Source organism: Macaca fascicularis, chromosome 3 (genome assembly GCF_037993035.2).
Source record: "Macaca fascicularis isolate 582-1 chromosome 3, T2T-MFA8v1.1".
NCBI lineage: Eukaryota > Metazoa > Chordata > Mammalia > Primates > Cercopithecidae > Macaca > Macaca fascicularis.
Genome location: NC_088377.1, coordinates 191,496,187 through 191,510,934, shown reverse-complemented (window position 1 = coordinate 191,510,934; position 14,748 = coordinate 191,496,187). Strand labels below are relative to the sequence as shown.

Sequence of the window (14,748 nt, the reverse complement as noted above, 5' to 3'; positions counted from 1 at the left end):
GACAGGGGATCTCAATTGGGGGTGATTTTGTTCCCCAGGGACCATTTGCTAATGTCTGGAGATGATTTTTGTTGTCACAAATGGGGGGTGTGCTACTGGTATCCAGTCGGTATCTAATAGGTAGAGGCCAGGGATGCTGCTCAAGTTCCCACAGTGAACAGGAGGACCCCCCAACCAAGATTACCCAGCACCAGTGTCAACAATGCTGAGGCTGAGAGCCCTGCCTGGAAGGAGGCATCAGTGCGTAGTTTGGTAGTGTTTGGACCAATCTGTGCTGGTCTCATTTTCCCTGTAGAAAGAGTAACTTGCTCCAGGGCACACCTGACAATCATTTTTTTCTCCTTAGCACCCACAGGGCTGGACACAGAGCAACTCACTCAACAAATGCCTGGGTGAGGGGCTCACCCAGCCCTCTCTCGGTTCTCCCTTTTCCTTATCAGTGAAGGGTCTCTTTTTTTCTCCTCACCGGCCCTACTGTGGCTTCAGGGCCACCCTGCTTCCTACAGACCCTCTGTCAACCATGAGACCTAGTCCCATTTCTGATGACCACAGACTCAGAGGTGAAAACTGGGAGCAGCAACAGCTGGAAGGAGACCAGCTAGAGACGCCAGGAGAGAGAACACTGCTCCATCCTTGTCAAGTGACTATGAGTGGTCTGCAGAACCCCAACAACCGGCATATTTTCTTTGGTTTTCAGTGACTACCTGAAGACAGAACATTTCTTGTCTGCGGCTTTCAGTAACTTTCCCTCCCTTCGAATACAGCTTCCCCCTCAAGCAAGTCCCTGACCCTAGCCCTCCGGTCCAGAGAGGCTGTTTCTGTTCTCCCCTGCCCTGTGAGATTCCTGCCTGAAAGCCCCACCATCTCCTCCGCATCTCACCTCCTCCACAGCCACGTGGACCTCTTCCCTCTTGAAAATTCCTGCCCAGTCCAGAGTCAATCAGCCCCACTTAGAATGTGATGGCGCTGCTTGGGGCTGGTCAGCCCTCTCCTTACTCCCAGCAGTGGTCCTGACCTTTAACTAGCGCCGTTTACACCACCTGCCAGGCATTGTCCTGAGTGCTTTACATGCACCACTCATTTGGCAAATGAGAAACCAAGGCATAAGGGGATAAACTTGCCCAAGGCCACACAGCCAGTTGGGGGCAGAGCCAGCACAGCACTGTCACCAGGGCAGACAGGCTCTATAAATGCATGCTCTCTGCACTAAGCTCTGCTGCCTAGAGCACAAGTGTGTCATCTCCCTGCCAGGGGCACAAGGTCCTGGAGGGTGGACGTCACGCATCGAGTACCCACTGGCCTAGCAAATGGGTGGGCGCATGACAGAAGCTCCACAGGCACCTGCAGTCCTGTCTTCTTGGCCTCTGGCTCAGCACAGGGCTGGAGGGCAAGATTCCCCTGCCTTGGGGGAGCTCTGCCACGTGTACTTACTTGCAGGGGAGCGGGCTGGCACCTGGGCACAGGCGTAGACATGGCTGAAACGCCGGCCTGAGGAGGTCAGGAACCAGTGCTGGATGGCGGGCTGAGGGTCGTACTCTGTGACGGCCACGCCGTTCACAGCCGTCATCATGAGCATGTTGAGCACCTCATTGGAGAGCTTGGTCCTCTCATCAGTCCTGATCCGGTTCATGGCCTTGAACCCCCGCTCACAGCAGGATGTGGAGATGGGCACACAGACCACCACGGCCATGAGCTTGCTCAGCAGGGGGAAGCGGCAGTGCTGGGCCAGGGCGTTTTTGCAGAGCATGGAGAACGGAAGGTGCTGGGCGATGGCTTTCAGGCCCAGCCACTCCTCCAGCAGAGCTTCCTCACTGTATCCTGTTGGGAGGGAGCACTCGAAATACCTGGCCAGGGTGAGAATGTCATCATTCCCAAAACTGGCAAGTTCGATCCCGCTTGGCCAGGCCATGGTGTCAAACACCTCCATGTTCTTGAGCTGTGGGGGTCGGTCTGCGTCGAACCTCTGCTGGAGGTACTCGATCCCGGTCAGGACCGTCTTCTCCCTGTCTGCCTGGAACCGCTGTTCCGCTACCTCCAGTCCGTCCAAGCAGATGCCGTGGAGCCGCCCATCCTTGAAGCTGGCGTTGAATTCTTCCTCTTTGGGCCCCGCCTGGTGACGGAGGCTCTCCAGTGCCACATAGGCCCGGCCCAGCGTGGCGTTCACCTCTGTAATCAGCACGATCTCCTTCTGGCACACCTCGGACAGAGGCCTGTAAACGCTCAGGAAGTCCAACAGGAAGTGGCAGAACTTGACAAAGTGGAAGCCGCGCATGAGCTTCAGCATCCCCTTGGCCCGGTGCCCAATCTGGCCCCCAGCCTCCGCCACACTCTGGAGATGCCTGGCCAGGGCGGGCCAGCTTCCGAGCAGCGCATGCAGCGTGCGCCTCCTGCTGGCCACCCAGCGGACTGCGTTCAGATCCTTCAGGCGGATGATCTCCTGCTCCAAAGACGCTGCACCTTCCTGCAGCTCGTTCAGCCTCTTGTTTGACGACTGATAAAACTTGAAGACGGTGCGGATGTGCCGGTCACACTTCTTCACCAGATCGATGCTCCCGCAGGCATCCACCACAGCCAGGTGCAGCCGGTGGGCCACACAGTGGACAGGCAGCAGCTGCGGGATGACCTCCTGGAACTTTTCCACAAGGCCTCCTCTGCAGCTCAACATGGCTGAGCCATCCGTTCCCAGCCCCACCACCCAGCCAGGCTTCCGGAAGGGGATGTCCAGCTCATCCAGGGCAGAAACGATGGTCTCGAAGTAGCCGTCTGCTGTCTCACTGCAGAGAGGGGCCAGAGTGATGTAGGACTCTTTCACCTCCATCTGTTTAAAGTAGCGGATGTAAATCCCCACGCAGGCCTGCTCGGAGGCGTCGGTGGAGCTGTCCAGCAGCACGCTCACGCAGGGCGAGTTCCGCACGTCCTCCAGGATCTCCCTCTTCAGGGTCTCCGAGATGTACTTGATGAACTGAGTGCATGCTGTGCGATTGCGGTACTTGCCTAATATCATGGTCCCGGTGCTTTGGAGGAGCTGCAGGATCTTCTCAAAGTCATTCAGGGGCCTTGAGTGGTATGCGATGGAGTAGGCGGCATTGAAAAAGTGCTCCATGTTGGCCATGAGGTCGCTGGAGATCTCTGGAATGAGGGCAGTGTGAGGAGTGTCTTCCTTGATTTCAACCGTGTTCACACACAGCCTGTGGGCTTTGCTGACTTCATGGTATTTTAAAGTCTCCACTTTAAAAGGCCCCGTATAACCTCTGACTAACCGAGATGATTTGTCGTGGAGATTAGGTCTTTCTTTGCAGGCTGAGCAGAAGAGTTTGGTCTCTTTGGGGTCAATGACTAACCATGGGAACTGCCCAAACCATGACCTCTGAATGGAACGGGGCCTATATGTCCTCTTGATTCTCCTAGGTCCATCTCCTTCTCCTTCACAAATGCTGGGACTGCAGCAGGAGGCACGGGCCTCCACGGGAGAGGCTGGAAGCAACGCAGAGTCTGCAGCCAAGGCCTGTGTGTCTGTCTCTCTCACTGCCACCATCTTCTTGTTCCCTTTGGAGAAAATTAAATCATGCTTGGTTCTGCTACCCAGGACTCTGCAGTCTTCTATCAGCTAAGACACCCCCAAATTTAATAAGTATCCCTTAAGTAAGGCAGAAAAGATGAGTGCAATCCTTCTTTCTAGAGATCATTAGTGGCGTCCACTTAAACCCTCCCCCATTCTTACCTATGAAAGTTAATCTGGCTCTCTCAGAGTTGTTGCTAATCCTTGTGGGTTCTTTCACCAGCACCCCAACCACCCTATCCACACAGCTACCCTGGGATCATGTGACACCAGATACCAGTAAGTTCAATTAACCCCCTTGGCCACAGAGACTGTTGGATAAGCAAGTGGCTTTCACTCTCGTGTGAGGCTCCACAATGGAATAGGTTAAACACCTGCCAAGTCTTTTACGAGCCTCAGAAAGAATTAGGTACAGAAGTAAGTGTAGCAGCTACAAGCCAAGAAGTTACTGATTGAGATACGCAAGACAACAAATTCTCACAAACCAATGGTGCTGTCACTGAGCACTGGAGAAGGAGGGAGAAGGGATGAGAGGCTCACAGATGGGTCCCCTGGCTCCTCGAGATCAGTGTTCCCACATACCTGCTCCCACCAGCTCTGCCACAGCCTCCATCAGCACTTCTGCTTACAAAAGGACCTGTTTTTTCCCACTTTCCCAGACTACTCTACACTCTGTGGGCAGGGTTAGTTGCTTTTTCATCTTGTCTACCCAGGGCCTCCTGCCAGGCTTGGTGCCCAATCGGCCCCCATTGGATGGACACGGCTGAGCTCATGCTGTTTGACTCATCATAGCCGCCTGGGCCCTGGCACGTCCTTCAGAAGGCTGTAGGTTTAGACTCACCTGGAGGACGACCTTTCCCCCACTTTGGCCCATTTGGGTCCTTGATCCAGGGTGCAGCCCTCCGCTCCAGTTTGGAGATCAAGTCTGGCTTGGCAGCAGCAGGTCCTGTGGCAAGGATGAAGAATCATGCTGATGTCACTGCTGTGGCCAAGTCGAGTAGCCCTCTCAAGCTAGACCCAGCCCCTGAAATACACAGAGGTGTCTCTGGGTTCTGTCCTTACAAAGTCTAGTCGGCCAAGGGCAGGCGGAGCGCAAACCCAGAGTGCCAAACAGGCAGTAAGGGGAGGGGCACCCCTCAGCTAGGATGGGACTTCCACAGATCCATGGGCCAGCCCTGGGAGCCACGGGCCAGCCATACACACCAGAGGGGGAAGGGTAGAAACAGGAAGAACCATAGGGACTAAGCAGGAGGGGAAGCAGCAGCCATGTGAGAAGTGGAAGGTCCCACCCACAGCTGGCCCACACATGTGCCCCTCTGCCCCCACAGCTGGCCCACGCATATGCCCCTCTGTCCCCACAGCTGGCCCACCTATGTGCCCCTCTGCCCGGCCTCTGTGAAGGTGACCAACTACATGGGTTTTTGAAAGGGGCACTTGGAGGCCCCCCGAAATACCTACCATCTGCAATGGAGCCTGAAATCTGACTAAAGGAGATTTGGGTCTTTGGATTAAGCACTGCCCTTTACTTAAAATAGGAATATTGTTCAGGGGTATGCAAATAAACCATTTCCTCTATTGAAAATAAAATCCATCACTATCTACATCATGCTTTTGTGCATGTCTGTGTGAATGTGTGCATAAACTTTCTGTGGAGGGCCACACGAGCAACTGGGCCTGTGGGTGCTCCTGGAGAGGAACTGAAGGACAAGGGAAAAGGGAGGCTGGTTCCCACCATTCATCTTTGGATCATTTGAATATATTTATATATATAATGATACATATATGTGTGTGTGAATATCTACGTATTTACTAATAAAAATATAAATAAGTAAATTACTAAAGTGTGTTAGATTGAACATATATTCTTCTTAAAATATCTCTAAAATGAGGTCAAAGGAATAATAATAACAAAATGAGGTATAAGACCAAGAGAAATTGGATTAGGAATGCAAATCCATTTTTTGGAAGGAAAGGAGACAAAAGAGAGAGAAACGAACAGAGCTGAACACCAAATGCCTACAGATGGGTTAACAAGGAGAAGCAAGTTGGCTGGTACCAGAGAATCCCAGAAAGATTCAGAAACTGCAGGCACCAGATATGGGAGAAGGTGGTGGGTGGGGAATGGGCGGGAGCAGTGGACTGGCTCAAGTCTGACAGAGATCTGATCAATCCCAGATCCTCTTACCTATGCCAGGAAACCAGGAACCACCACCACCACACCCCAGAGGAGAATAGAGGTTCGGTCTACAGAAAAACTTACCCAGAAAGGCTCCAGATCCCAGATACCACGTACACAGAAAGGTGAAGGGGTGGTGCATACTGAAAGCAGGGAGACTGAGTCATGTCTATGGACTGAGGGGTGCGGTGCTCGACTCCAAGAATGCTGGCTGGGCTTATCATACCCTCCAAACAAGAGACAGGAAGCGTTTTCTTCGGAAAAATGGAATTGCCCTTCCCTCTCCCCTCAAAAGATCTATGGACACTGACTTTTGTGGGTTCTTCAGTAAGACATCTGGGTTTACAGCTGGTCACCCTACAGTGGAAAGTGAAACCTACTCTTGATGCTTCCCAGCCACGCACAGGCCTACAACCATGCACAGGGCTTCCAGCCCATTTGTAAAGGCTTACTTCTACATAGGAATGAACCTGGAAAAAATTATTTAAGAAAAGCCTCTAACATGAAAGAGAGAAACCAAAACAAGTAGGAAAAGATTTAAAAGAACTTGAAATACAGCAGGAAGCAAAACAAAACTTCAAAATAATGAGAATTAATATTCCCAAGAAAGAAAAGTCATGATAGCCATTCATGAAAGAGGCAATAAGAGTGCTTAGAAACTAAAAAAAAAAACCCAATAGAATAAAAAACAAATAGTATCGTCAGAAAATAAACTGGAGGAAATGTCCAAGAAAGTAGTATAGAAAAGATAAAAGCAGAAAATAGGAGAAAAAGAAACACACAGAAAACCAAAGACTCAATCCAGGAAGTCCGATATCGAACTAATAGAAGGGAGTTTCTGGAAGAAAGAAAAGAGAAAATAGATAGGAGGAAATCCTACAAGAAAATTTTCCCAAACAGGAAAAGACCAGTTTCCACAAGGAAGAGAAACACCAGATACCCAAAACAAAAGATTAAAAACACACTTTATATAAAACATCAAGACATATCATTAAAAATCTGAGAAAACTGAAATCAATTTCAAAAGCTTTTGGAGTAGAACAATTAAGTCGTGTTCAAAGATTCTGAAATAAGAAGGCACTAGACCTCTCAACAGCACCCATAAAACCTAAAAGGGCAATGCTTTCAGAATGCTGAGGAAGAATATTTCCAGCCTAGAATCCTAGGCCCAAACAAGTTATCACTGAATCGTGAGGGAAGAATAGGATGTTTTTAGACAGGATGCATCACAGAAAGAAGGCCTCCCCTGCACCCTTCCTTAGGAAGCCACTGGAAGACGTACACGAACAAGATGAAGATGTCAACCACAAAAGAAGAGACAGACTCGGGAAATGGGGGAGAGAAAAGGCACATCTCAGAGCACAGGTGTGCCGCAGGCCTAAAGGCTGCCTAGGTTAGACAGAGCAGGGGAGGAGAAGACCCTGGGAGCGAAGTCTCCAGAGAAAGAATGAAATGGAGAGATCACAGGATGTCCCATCACGTGGAAAAGACTCTTCGGAGGAGTTTTATAATTCCACTGGAGAGTCTGGGAAGAACTCATGAGGGTAAAGAAAGAGAAAAATAAAAAAGAAAAAATTTTCCAATTCGAGGGGGAAGAGTCCGACAATGAAGGAAACACCATCACAATGCACCACCTTGTTCAGCAGTAAATCATACATAATCATAACTGGGCAAATAATTGATACTAATTTAACCAAAAAAGTATGATGTACCTGTTCTGAGAGGATGGAGGGAAGAGAAGTGGGGGCCCAGGTGATGTAACAGGGCCGTATCTCCATCTTCCACAGTAGGAATCAACAGAATATCTAAAATCAATAAATCAGGAATAGAATAAACATAGGCCACAGGGTATTAAAGTGTGATTCTGGATGCCTGCTCTGGCTGAAAGCCTCCAAAAGTAGGAGCCAGCTCTTCTGCATTCCAAAGTCAGACACAGACACATGACCTGGAAAGAGAATGGCTGAGGGCCGGGGGCTGTGGCTCCACCCTGCACCCATCGAGAGGAGTCACAGAGCTGAGCCTGAAGGAGCCAGGAAGCTGGGCACCAGGGATGTCTCTGGAAAGCATTGTCAAAGGTATTGTGAGCCTCTCTCTCTGACTATGGGGAGCGGTGGGTGTGCCCTTTCCCTTAACCTGACCTGTATCTCTGGGAGCTGTGAGGGGCCACCAGTCCAGGCCTGGGTAAGACTAAAGTAGCCACGGGGTGCCTTGGAGGTGGCCATGTGGAGAATGGCCTACACGCCCAGATCTGTGACAGCGCAAGGTCTGGAAGTGCTCCCATGGTTCAGATGTGGGCCACATGGGGAATGAGAAGAGGCCTGGCGTTGTCTGTGGGGCCTGCCCGTGACGGCTGGCTACTGGTGTGATGCTCCCCTGTGAAGGTGCCTATATGGACAGGCTGCCAGGGCAGACGTTCACCCATGTCCAGGTAACTGCAAGCGAGAGGGTCTCAGTGCCTGGCCAGGGGTATTGCAGAACCCACAAACGCCCAAACAAGAAAACCAGCTTTAAAGGACTAGGCTCTAAGTAGCTGGTGTCAGATTACATGTCAAGTGAAACCTTTCTCACACCTCTCCCACCCACCCACCAATGCCATTCCCACTGAGGATGAGTCAGAAATTCGGAAACCAGCAGGGGGTGGGAGAAGAGGAGCCCCGGTGTTCCTATGGCATGGGTCCAGATTCCACACCTGCAGCAGGTTGAGGCGGGGAAGGCAAGAATCGAGTGTTAAGTGAAGTCCAGATTTTCCGCCACAACACAGAGACGGGGCTTTTGTTTCCTAAATTTTCCTTTTGGTAAATTTCTGATATAATTTCAAATTTACAGAAAAGATTGAACAACACAAGGAACTCCAATCATTGACATTTTGCCCCATGTATTCTGGCATGCTTGTGAGCTCACAGGCACGCTCCCCTGCTCGGTCTATACATATAGCTACAATATTTTTGTGAACTATTTGAGAGTAAATTGTTTGCATGCCCCCCTTATTCCTAAGTACTTCATGTGTATTGCCCAACAAAAAAGGACCCTTTAACAGGTGGTAGGTGGGATTCGAACATGGGCTCCAGGGCCCTCACCCTGGCTTAACCCCTTCCCCTTGAGGTGAGGGCACTCTGAACAGGATGAGAGGTCACACTGTCATCACGTTACCTTGCACAGCAAAGGGAGATTAGCTGGTGGTGCCGACCTAGTTACACAGCTCTTTAAAAGCTGGTGCTGTTCTCAGCTGGCAGCAGACCGGGAAGTCAGAGCTTCAAAGCACATGACGATTCCACACACTGCTGCCGGCCTGAGCACGGAGGGGGCCACAGGGAAGCACCCGAGAGCAGCCTCTGGGCTAAGAGTGCTCCCCGCTGACAGGCAGCAGGAGAATCACAAGGAGCTAGATTCCGGCAACAGCGTAAGTGAGCTCAGAGCCTCCAGACAGGAGCCTGCCTGTCCGCCCCTTGGTTTGGGCTAAGACCCTAAGCAGAGAACCTGGTCAGGCCCACCTGGACTCCCGACCTGCAGAGCTGTGAGATAATACATGAGTCTGCAGTCATTTGAAATGGGGCAGCAGAAAGCAAAGGTGTCTTATACAACCAGAGTTATAATGATCAAAACCAGGAAACTCAACACTGATATCATACTATTATTAATCTACAGTTCACACTAAATTTCTTCACTTGTCCCCAAAATGTCTCTGTAGCCCAGCATCTGTCCTAGCATCATGCACTCAAGTTGTCACCCCTCTTCAGTCTCTTTTAATTGAGGTAGTTTGCTGGCCTTACTCAGTCTTTTTTTGATCAGGACACTTTTGAAGAGTTTTGTACCAGGCATTGCACTCATTGAAATTAGACCAGGAAGATTTTATGTTATTTGAGTGTGACAAGAAAAAGTTCTGGGCCCTGCCTAGATTGAACCCAGAGGGTGAGAAAGAAAAGGCCCCCAGAGCTGACATGCTCAGTGGTGAGCGGGAGGATGCAACTGTTTTATGAGCACGTCCTGCTGGAGTCCATCCCCTCTAAGATGATGTCCACATACGTTATTTAGAAAGAATGCGGCAAATTACTGGAAGAAACAGCTACAAGATTCTGGGGAAGAGGACTTCGTAAAAGAGAAAGGTGGGACAGGGGACTGTCATTTTGTTTTTTTGTTTTGTTTTGTTTTGTTTTTTTGTTTTGTTTTGTTTTGTTTGAGACGGAGTCTCGCTCTGTCGCCCAGGCTGGAGTGCAGTGGCGCGATCTCCGCTCACTGCAAGCTCCGCCTCCCGGGTTCACGCCATTCTCCTGCCTCAGCCTCCTGAGTAGCTGGGACTACAGGCGCCTGCCACTGCGCCTGGCTAATTTTTTGTATTTTTAGTAGAGACGGGGTTTTACCATGGTCTCGAGCTCCTGACCTTGTGATCCGCCCGCCTCGGCCTCCCAAAGTGCTGGGATTACAGGCGTGAGCCATTTTTTTTTTGAGATGGAGTCTGGCTCTGTTGCCCAGGCTGGAGTGCAGTGGCACGATCTTGGCTCATTGCAACCTCCACCTCCCGGGTTCAAGCGATTCTCCTGCCTCAGCCTCCCGAGTAGCTGGAACTACGGGCGTGCACCACTACACCCGGCTAATTTTTGTATTTTTAGTAGAGACAGGGTCTTGCCATGTTGGACAGGCTGGTCTTGAACTCCTGACCTCAGGTGATCCACCTGCCTCAGCCTCCCAAAGTGCTGAGATTACAAGTGTGAGCCACCACACCCGGCAGAAATATTTAACAAGAAAAATTCAAAACAAACAGGGACCAAATGTTCCCAAATCTGTTTGCCTCCATTTATATTCCCTTTGAGGACTGTGCACCTTTGACTGCCGCTGGCACCACCACCCTGGCCCCAGGAATACCGTACCCTGATGGTACCTCTCTGAAGCTGCAGTCTACATCTTATCAAAACCTCTCTTTTTGTTCCCTTCCAAACAAATGAAACAGAGGGGAATTTTCAGCCTTTTCTATGACTTAGTAATAGAAAAAGAACGAGGGCACATAACTGTCGCGAGTACATGCACACACCCACAAACACCCACATTCCCTAACAGTCCATAACAATGGTTTGGCCTACAAAGGACTCCTCATCCTTCCAGGCCAACTTCACCAAAGGCCAGCAGGCCCTATCCCATGAATCCATTCTGCAGATACTCAGGAGGCTGAGGCAGGAGGATCACCCGGGCCCAGGAGTTTCAGTCCTGACTGGGCAATATAGAGAGACCCTATTTCAAACAAACAAATAAGTAAATAGATGCTGCCACTCTAGCCCCTCACCTTGGTTCTTCTCTGTCTAGCTCCTGGCTGCCCCCACTTGGAGGCCATCATCACATGCCCTGCCTTGGAGAAGCTGGCTTCCCAGACACCACCTGCTGGGGGACTCGAACTCCCTTGCTCATCTTCTTTAGGGTCCTCCCACTCAATGTTGGTTTCCATGAGTGACACAATGCCTTCCCCCAGTTCAGCAAGGCCTGGCTGTAGTTACCGACTTCTCCTGTGGACAAGAAATTGCCTGCCTGCAGTGAGTGACTGGCCACTCAGCATACGATGACACCTTTACAAATAAAAGCAAGGGCTACCCACATAGTCCCTATGTTGGCCTATTTCTGTTAATGACAAATATTAGTTTCTTAACAGTGGGATGTAATTGAGATTTCTGGCTTCTTTTTGGGAAGAAGCAACAGACTTCATCGGATATGGCAAGCCAGGTGCAGTGGCTCACACTGTAATCCAACACATTGGGAGGCTTAGTCAGCAGGATTACTTGAGTCCAGGAGTTTGAGACCAGACTGGGCAGCAAAGTGAGACCCCAACTCTACAAAAAAAATTAAAAATTAGCTAGGTGTTGTGGCATGCGCCTGTAGTCCCAGCTACTTGGGAGGCTAAGGCAGGAGGATTGGTTGAGCCCAGGAGTTCAAGGTTACAGTGAACTATGATGGCACCACTGTACTCCAGTCTGGGCGACACAGTGAGAGCCTGTCTCTCTCTCTCTCTCTCTCTCTCTCTCACACACACACACAAAACAAAGTTGAGTTTACCCCAAGAAGAAGTTTTGTGTTCTATTTGCAAAAAATATTTAAAAGATAATGCAAAAGAATATTTGGTTTTCAACTCTTAAAGCATTTGTTATGGAGGCTAAAGTGTGGGAAATTAAAAAAAGAGCCAAAGTAAAAATAATAACAACAATTACAGAATCTCCACTATGTTTTAACACTACCTTATATCCCAATTTAATACTACTATATATCACTTTTAAATATACAAATAGCTTATGCCAGGCCCTGCCCATAGTCTCCAGGTTCCTTAAGATACTTTTATATCTCAAACATGAAGAACTGTTTAAATTGGGGGATAAAGGATAACCAGAGATCCAGTTAAAGTAACTGAAAGGAATCACACACATGCAACTCCGTTTCTAGACTCCCACACCTGTCTCAATTTCATGGACAACTGGAGAGGCCAGGCCCAGCCCCTAGAAAGCCTTTCTGATTCCTGCCTCTGACCCTCAAGGAAAATGAGTTCCCTTCCCTCTGATTACATTTTTTGTTCATCCAAATAAAACTTAAAGACCTTAGTTAGCTAAGATTTCCCCTAAATGAAAAAGAAAATGATAAAATGTTTAGATCATGCTCTATCAAGACACAAAATGTGAGGGAACAGGCACAGGCTAAACAATCCTGGCCAGCCCTCCCTGCACTGCCGGAGAAGCTGCCCTGGGCCGGCAACACCATTGCCCGGTACTTTCACAATCGCCCGGGGGCTTCACAGTGAAACTGAGTCGCTAGTGCCAATTACTCTGAAGGAAAACCCAACTTTTTGGAGAGGGTGTGCATTTTTAAAACAGGTGTGAATTTCGCCCTCACTCTCACTGCTCTTCAGCACAGCAAAGGCAGTGATGCTCTTTGAAGAGATACTCCTAACCTAGGGCATGATGACAAAACCTCTGTCACCACAAAATAATTAATTTAAGTCACTTCTGAATGTTTGGGGAGCCATTTAAAAATTATGAACAATGACAAAAAGATGTATATAAGTCAAGGATGTTTAGAAAATAATCCAGATCTTAGCTGCGCCCAAAAGTGCAGTATACACAAGGGACTATGACATCAATCAAGTCACAGACTTCTTACTTCCTGTTCTGCAGAAGTCACAACACAGGTTGCTGCTGGAACTCCTTAGTTATATACAATAGCCTGTTCCACAAGGTTTCTGTTACCATGTATGTTAGTACAGAAATACATAAAAGATGTAGAAGATGAAGAGTTGGCCAGGTGTGCTGGCTCACACCTGTAATCCTAGCACTTTGGGAGGCCAAGGCAGGTGGATCACCTGAGGTCAGGAGTTTGAGACCAGCCTGGCCAACGTGGTGAAACCCCGTCTCTACTAAAAATACAAAAATTAGCCAGGCAGGCATGGTGGCACACACTTGTAATCCCAGCTACTCAGGAGGCTGAGGCAAGAGAATTTCTTAAATCTGGGAGGCAGAGGTTGCAGTGAACCAAGATCGCGCCACTGCACTCCAGCTTGGGCGACACAGGGAGACTGTCTCCAACAAAAAAAGTTGTCTTTCCATCTTGATGGAAGTTAACCTTGCTAACTGCCAGAAAGAGGCAAAGAGAGGATAAAACAGCAGATGCAGGAGAGGAGAGCACCATCCCGAGGAGTAATAAGCACTGCCGTCTTCCTAATCTGCCAAGGTCCAAACCCCATGACTCCCATGCTGAAGGCTGCCAGCCCTTGCCGGCACCTGGCCAGGATGCAGGAGCCTCAGCCCTGGGCTGCACAGATAGGGGTGGCTCTGCCAGGCCGTCCCCTCCATCATGGTTCAATGCCCTGCCTCCTGGTCCACCTGGTTTTGAACTCAATTAAAACATTTCCTACTCTATAAAGGCTTCCTGATCCCTCCCACCAATGCCCAGGAAATCAGATCCCTCTTCTTCAGTAGCCCCGGGTACTCTTCTGGAAGCTCTTTTATGGGAGACTGTATTATTTTATAGTTTCTTATTAAAATGTCTCTCTCTCCCACAAATGTGCTAGGCCCTTGAAAGCAGAGACCACGGATCAGCTGTGCTCCTCTGGCACATAGTAGGTACTCCAAAATGTCTGGTGGGGGATGAATGGACGGACAGATGGGTGGATGAGAAGGTGATAAAGCACGGTTACGCCAAGCAGGGGAGTTCTGAGGTGCAAAAGCCAGGATTGGTCTCTGCCTACGCACGGGGAGGGGGCAGGAATGGGAAGATAACCACAAGCCTCAGCTCCCCTTGTGGGCTTCCCAAGTCAAATGAGGGTGGCGAATAAGAGGCTCGGTGCGTCTTTACCTAAGGATGCCAGCAGCTCGTAGTTCATCCGCATCACGTCTCTGTACAACTCCTTCTGCCGCCTGTCTAGCATGCCCCACTCCTTCCGGGTGAAATACACTGCCACATCCTCGAACACCACCGGCAGCTCCTCAAACACCACAGGAACCTCCTCCGACAACCCCTCTGCAGAAGGGTCCTGGAACAAACAGCAGCGGCCACTCAGCACCGCCTGCCAAGCCAGATGCCCGCGCAACACTTCTGGGGCCTTTGGAAGCCCTATTTCTCCTGGGAAGCTCACCAAGAGGCCCAGATGCACTCAGAGGAATGAATTTATCCATTGAAAGTCAAAGAATCAAATTCAGGAGGCCATAATTAGTAAGTTAAAACCAAGTGAGACTCGGCTAGATCCTAGGATCTCCTGGGCGGAAATGAAAGCATATGGAAAGAAGAGGCAGCTGGGCAGAGCCTCTCACTGCATGCTGTCCTCAGAGTCCTGAGAGCCGCCTCCTGGTCACCTACAACTAAAAGGTGACCATGTGCCTCTAAGAGCACCTGCTAAGATTTCCCAATGGGATGGGAACGAAGAGGTGGTCAAAATAGTTAAAGATGCTTACGACCAGTAACTGGTTTACACATGCCTCACTGCTGAAGGAATTCAGATGATAAAAGGTTAGATCTGTTTATTAGCTTCTAACACTAAAAAAGGTCAGGA

At 49.6% G+C, this 14,748-nt stretch overlaps 1 protein-coding gene across 19 annotated transcripts in view; it reads right to left on the bottom strand.

The window, feature by feature from the left end:
- Positions 1-14,748, bottom strand: part of ZNF862 (zinc finger protein 862) — a 29,430-nt gene that overhangs the window by 3,478 nt on the left and 11,204 nt on the right. For 11 of the 19 annotated variants that reach the window (XR_012433026.1, XR_012433022.1, XR_012433023.1 and 8 more), the window contains 3 exons: positions 14,055-14,232; positions 4,401-4,505; positions 1,432-3,546 (listed from right to left, as the gene is read on the bottom strand). Coding sequence is in view for 9 of the 19 variants with exons in the window: in XM_074036322.1 (XP_073892423.1) it covers positions 1,432-3,546; positions 4,401-4,505; positions 14,055-14,232 (2,398 nt within the window). In the remaining 10 variants the exon portion in view is untranslated. Of the gene's footprint in view, positions 1-1,431; positions 3,547-4,400; positions 4,506-7,447; positions 7,541-14,054; positions 14,233-14,748 lie in introns of all 19 variants that reach the window. The other 8 variants (XR_012433017.1, XR_012433019.1, XR_012433018.1 and 5 more) reach the window with 1 other exon arrangement.